This window comes from Penaeus japonicus, unplaced genomic scaffold (assembly GCF_977035675.1).
Source record: "Penaeus japonicus unplaced genomic scaffold, GWHDUDI00000001_assembly GWHDUDI00000001, whole genome shotgun sequence".
In the NCBI taxonomy this organism is placed as follows: Eukaryota; Metazoa; Arthropoda; class Malacostraca; order Decapoda; family Penaeidae; genus Penaeus; species Penaeus japonicus.
Genome location: NW_028234403.1, coordinates 7,629,511 through 7,635,884, shown reverse-complemented (window position 1 = coordinate 7,635,884; position 6,374 = coordinate 7,629,511). Strand labels below are relative to the sequence as shown.

Below are 6,374 nucleotides of genomic sequence, written 5' to 3'. Positions count from 1 at the left end.
TAAATATCAGAACTGAAAATATAAGTATCACAAAAGATTTTTAGAAAGCCATTTTAATCAAGACATATCAGGGTTGCTTCTCTAACTGGTGAGAATATATGGCGATAAAGTAAATACAGTGAAGTTATACTACGAAATACTGTTTCTTTTTTTTCTTTCTTTCTTTTTTTCCCTCATTTTTACTTAATTGTATCACCTAACACTACGCATACGAAACGAAAGATAATATCAGCCATTTTGTAGAGTTTATTTCACTGATCTAATTATTGAAAATAAAAAGAAATAATGAACAACCTCAGACATCAAACATCCTTTGTTTATTCAATTAGGTGATCGATCTTTTTTAAACGCTCCACACATTTTAAATTTAAGGATAAATGATGAACAGCAATCTAAATACAATAATATTCTACCTTGTTGATAAATCAGCGGGAAAAAAAGTCACTTTACACCAAATCAGTTCTTCTCTCTTCGTCCTTCGGATAGCGACGACTTCTTCAGCATCTGACATCATGATCGTATCCCGTTCTTGGATTTCCCGAAGAGGCTGAACTCCTTATGAGTCTCCGAGCTTTTTAATTCAGAATCGAATGCGAGATCGATGTTTCAAGGTCATTCCCTCTCTTGGACGTCGCGATCCGTCGTAGTGATATTTTTTTTTTTTTTTTTTTTTTTTTTTTTTTTTTTTTTTGTGTGTGTGTGTGTGTGTGTGTGTGTGTGTGTGTGTGTGTGTGTGTGTGTGTGTGTGTGTGTGCGTGTGTGTGTGTGCGTGTGTTGGAGACCGATGCACAGCAGGATACAGATAGGCTTATGCTTCTACCATCCCTACCATGTTCAGAGGGGAGGTGTTAGGTATTCTTTCCTTCGTGTAGTCCAGATTTCCGATGGCCTGTTCCTGCAGTGTTCTCGATACTGCGCTATCCAGGGCGCGTTGTATCTTCCCTCGCGACTTTCCCCCTAAAGGTCCAAACTGACTCCTTAGTTGCCTACATTCAGTTTGTCTTCCCCTTAAAGGCCCAAACTGACTCCTTAGTTGCCTACATTCAGTTTGTCTTTCCCCCTAAAGGCCCAAACTGACTCCTTAGTTGCCTACATTCAGTTTGTCTTTCCCCCTAAAGGCCCAAACTGACTCCTTAGTTGCCTACATTCAGTTTGTCTTTCCCCCTAAAGGCCCAAACTGACTCCTTAGTTGCCTACATTGTTTGTCTTTCCCCCTAAAGGCCCAAACGGACTCCTTAGTTGCCTACATTCAGTTTGTCTTTCCCCCTAAAGGCCCAAATAGACTCCTTAATTGCCTACATTCAGTTCGTCTTTCCCCCTAAAGGTCCAAACGGACTCCTTAGTTGCCTTCATTCAGTTTGTCTTTCCCCCAAAAGGCCCAAACTGACTCCTTAGTTGCCTACATTCAGTTTGCCTTTCCCCCTAAAGGTCCAAACTGACTCCTTAGTTGCCTACATTCAGTTTGTCTTTCCCCCTAAAGGTCCAAACTGACTCCTTAGTTGCCTATATTCAGTTTGCCTCACCCTGAAGAAACATACTTTCTCTGTCACCCTCTTCTCACTTCTGACCAGTCTTCCGTCTTCTATGATGGGTCCATACATCAATTTGTATCCCTGCGATAGACAGTTCTTGGGTCAACCAATTGAAGTCACCCCAAGTTTGTCTCACAGCAGAAACAAGCATTTTTCTCCTGCAGATTGTCATCTCGCTTCCCAAATCTTTAGAACGTCGCGAAATGCCTGCCGCCTTTTTTACAGATTGCCCAACCTTTCGACCTGATCTGACCTGGGCTCCACTTCCGTGTATCTGATTTCGCATGCCCTTATTTTATCACGTTGCTTCTCCATAACCCTCTTGTAGATCTGAAGATGAGATCAAGGGGGATTTCGAAACTGTTGTGTCATAATTCATTATATCTATTTCATTTATAGTTATTTTTCAGGGCAGATGCTGGATTCTAGTACTCATTTTTACAGTTACTTTTAGTATTCATAAATTCTGATGATTCGACATTTATTGTACCATATTCCTTGTTATAATCAGTGGCACCTCGTTCCATAATTGACTTTTCGAATATATACAGTATATATATATGAAAACTCATTATGCAAAACACTCGAATGTGTTGCTAGTGAAATACCGTTAAAGTAGATAAAATTTTGTGTTTATGAAAAAAGAAAAACGCAAAGTCAAACCATTCTTGGGATTATCATGGTTGGGGAAACGCTAGCAAACTGAAGATAAACTTCGGTAGTGTAAGGTACGCTCCTTCTCGAACAATCTGGAAACAAACGTAAAAAGTAAAGTACGCACAAGCTGAAACATTTACTATTATGTAAAAACGGATTTGAACACAGCTGTTTCGAAACTGCATTAGAATTAGTAATGTTTCGAATCACACAAATCTTGTAAACAACAATCAATTAACAAAACTACTGGTTATCCACCGAAAGATGGCGATACCGCCTTTTCTAGCGTGAAAGCCAGTGCCATCTATTATTTGGTAATGGAACTTGAAGATTCTTCTCTTTATTACACTGGCTGTATTTTTTGTACTGTTTTCCTTTCTTGTTCGATCCTTGGGAATACCTCAACCTTCGCTGCTATTTTTAGAATTCTTCAGGAAAGAGGTATAGAGCTTTTATATATTATTGTTATTTACATAAATACATAAATAAGTTCAGTGTAGTCAATTTAGTGGCAGGGATGACAGTCAAGGTATTTTATCCCATTTGTTTATCTTTATCATTTGTTTTGATTATAATGCTTTGGTGTGTGTGTGTGTGTGTGTGTGTGTGCGTGTGTGTGTGTGTGTGTATCGGATATCTGCATTTGCATTTACATATGCGAAACATCCGCACATTTTTCACATCCGCAACTACTTCCACATCAATATGTGACTGAAAACACGACCTGGGAACATGTTATTTTAGGTGTCCGATTTCCAAAAGTAAAACCACCACTATTACATCTACTTCTCCGGTAATCTTCCCACTCTCTTTCAGTCACTCGTATAATTAGAGCCATTTATGTGTTCTTATTTCTTTTATTTTCCTTTGTATTTAGATACTTATATGCGCCATATGACAGGCTCTATTAATGCTGAAGTCGACTAAAATTGTAGGATAGGGTACATATCAGCTAATTATTTTCTTTGTATTCAGCGTGATAAAGGTATTGCTATTTTATAGGAGGACAGAAATAAAAAATAAAATAAGATAAGGAAATAAACGTTTTCGCGCACTGTCGTGAAGGAAGAGAGAAAAGGAGGAGAGAAAATAAAAGGAGAGAAAGGGTGGGAGGAATAGAGAAGAAGAAGGAAGTGGGGAAAATCACATGCGAGATAATGAAGGGAGAGAGTAATGAGGAAAGGAGAAAGGGGAAGGAAGAGGATGGAGAGACGAGGGAGCGAAGGGGATAAGAGATAATTAAGAAGAGTGGAAAGGAGAAGGGGAGAAAGGAAGGAGAGATAATACACCGATTACATACACACGCACGTAAGTCACCACGCACTGACTGCAGCCAAGTGAATAGTTGACATTTCGTAATAATTCGTGTTTATAACATTAATATCGCCACCGCATCCGCTTCCACTGTTTTTTTTTTTTTTTTTTTTTTTTTTTTCTTTTTTTTTTAAGATCTAATATCCACATCCATATCTATCTAATTATTATCATCATTATTTTTAGTAGTAGTAATAGAAGTAGTATCATTATTGTTATCATTATCATTTTCATTACTTTTGATTATGGATGTTATTGATATTATGATTATTATTGTTGTAGTATATTATTATTGTTATTTTTATTGTTGCTATTATTATCATCATTATTCTTATCTTTATTATTATTATCACTCTTGTTATTATTCTTATCAATATTATGATTACTACACACACACACACGCACACACACACACACACACACACACACACACACACACACACACACACACACACACACACACACACACACACACACACACACACACACACACACAGAAACGCCTCTTCCCTCGCGTACCTGTGACCTGGCTTGACCTCGCAGATGACGTCCCATTCCGAGTCGATCCTCCAGAGGCTGAACGAGGTCGACTGGCAGCGTTATGATGGTAGGTTAAGCTCCCTCCTGTGATATAGCGTTGAATTTCTCAAATACTCGTCTATATTTCTATATATGATTGGCACATCATATATTATCAGGATCATTGTCAATATGTGGATACCTCTATTTGTATATATGTTGTTATGTGAATACGTTATTTGTTTTCCCCTTTTTTTTTATTATTATTATTATTTTTTTTTTTTTTTATTATTATTATTTTTTTGCTGCTGTCTTTTGGATAGCTACGGTCCGAGGTTAGGAAGGGCATTCCACTTAAATCCTTCGAAAGGGGGCACCGTCCTACCCCGTGCAAGGGAGTTTGTGATGTAAAAAAACGAATCACTTACGGATTTAATTTCTCAATTCTCATTGTGACTCATCTGACGCAAATTTTTTTAGGCTGGTTGCCCCTCCTGTTGATAATCCTCTCCATTCATCCGGCATTGGAACGGGCACCTGAAGGATTTGTGTCCGATATCCTCAGTACTTTGGTTTTCGAGGCTATCAGTTTAAGAATCTAGGGTTTTCGAGACTATCACTCTATGAATCTAGAGGTTTTTGGGTTTTCAAAGCTATCAGTCTAAGAATATATAGTTTTTTTATGGGTGGTCGAAGCTATCATTCTAAGAATCTAGAGGTTTTTGGTTTTTCGAAGCTGCCTTAGAATCTAGGGTTTTCGAAGCTATCAGTCTAAGAATCTAGGGTTTTTAGGGTTTTCGAAGCTGCCTTAGAATCTAGGGTTTTCGAAGCTATCAGTCTAAGAACCTAGGGTTTTTAAGGTTTTCGAAACTGTCTTAGAATTTTAGAGTTTTCAAAGCTATCAGTCTAAGAATATATAATTTTTTTTGTGGTTTTCGAAGCTGTCTTAGAATTTTAGAGTTTTCAAAGCTATCAGTCTAAGAATATATATTTTTTTTTATGGTTTTCGAAGCTGTCTTAGAATTTTAGAGTTTTCAAAGCTATCAGTCTAAGAATATATAATTTTTTTTATGGTTTTCGAAGCTGTCTTAGAATCTAGGATTTTTGAAGCTATCAGTCTAAGAATCTATAGTTTTTTTTATGGTTTGCGAGGATGTCTTACAATCAAGATTTTCGACACTATCAGTCTGAGCTTTTCAGTTTTTTTTCGAAGGTATCAGTCTAAGAATCTAGGTTTTTAGGGTTTTCGAAGCTGCCTTAGAATCTAGGGTTTTCGAAGCTCTCACTCTAAGAATCTAGGGTTTTCGAAGCTCTCACTCTTAGAATCTAGGGTTTTCGAAGCTCTCACTCTTAGAATCTAGGGTTTTCGAAGCTCTCACTCTTAGAATCTAGGGTTTTCGAAGCTCTCACTCTTAGAATCTAGGGTTTTCGAAGCTCTCACTCTTAGAATCTAGGGTTTTCGAAGCTCTCACTCTTAGAATCTAGGGTTTTCCAAGTTCTCACTCTTAGAATCTAGGTTTTTCCAAGTTCTCACTCTTAGAATCTAGGTTTTTCCAAGTTCTCACTCTTAGAATCTAGGGTTTCCGAAGCTCTCCGTCAAATAATTAATATCGCCCCTATATCCGGCACTTCTCACCCCAATGCAGGTCAGGAGGCCAAAGTGGTGATCGGACACTTGCTTTTGGTCTTCCAGCTGGGTGTGGGCGTGGACTTGGCCAACCCACTTCGGCCACCGGCGCCCGATCGAGGCTTCCCAACCGTCAGGGGATCTCTGATGGTCAAGGTACGTCACGTTTTATATATATGTATATATATATATATGTATATATATATGTGTGTGTGTGTGTATGTGTGTGTGTGTGTGTGTGTGTGTCTGTGTGTGTGTGTGTTTATTCGTGTTTGTGTGTGTGCGTGTGGGCGTATTTGTATGTGTGTGTGATTCCCGTGTAATGAAGTAAGTGTTGTTACTATAAAAAAAGCGAATTTCAATCATATTGTCATTCATTCAATAGTAGTAGCAGTGCTGATGATAGACATTTCTTTCTCATATCTTGCACCATTGCCTTGCGAATGAATACCATTACTACCAACATGTCATAATATATATATATATATATATATATATATATATATATATATATATATATATATACATATATATACACAGAACATCCTACAGCGTCGGAATTTCTCAGAATTCCAATCCTTAAGGGATTCAATATGGCTCGCTATACAGGGATCACATCCCGTTATAGGGTACGCTTTCACTCCAAGGACCCTCGGGCGCAATATCAATACCTGTCAATCCTTATAGCAGGGAGATGCAATATTGCTCTCCGGAGGGCAATAAAC

General features: G+C 38.0%; 1 protein-coding gene across 1 annotated transcript in view; it reads left to right on the top strand.

Moving 5' to 3' along the window:
* The first annotated feature begins 2,553 nt into the window (after positions 1-2,553).
* LOC122247775 (uncharacterized) overlaps positions 2,554-6,374 on the top strand; it is a 10,694-nt gene continuing 6,873 nt past the window's right edge. The window contains exons 1-3 of the mRNA XM_043007354.2: positions 2,554-2,630; positions 4,047-4,110; positions 5,669-5,805. Coding sequence (XP_042863288.2) covers positions 4,047-4,110; positions 5,669-5,805 — 201 coding nt within the window. The 5' untranslated portion in view covers positions 2,554-2,630. The remainder of the gene's footprint in view (positions 2,631-4,046; positions 4,111-5,668; positions 5,806-6,374) is intronic.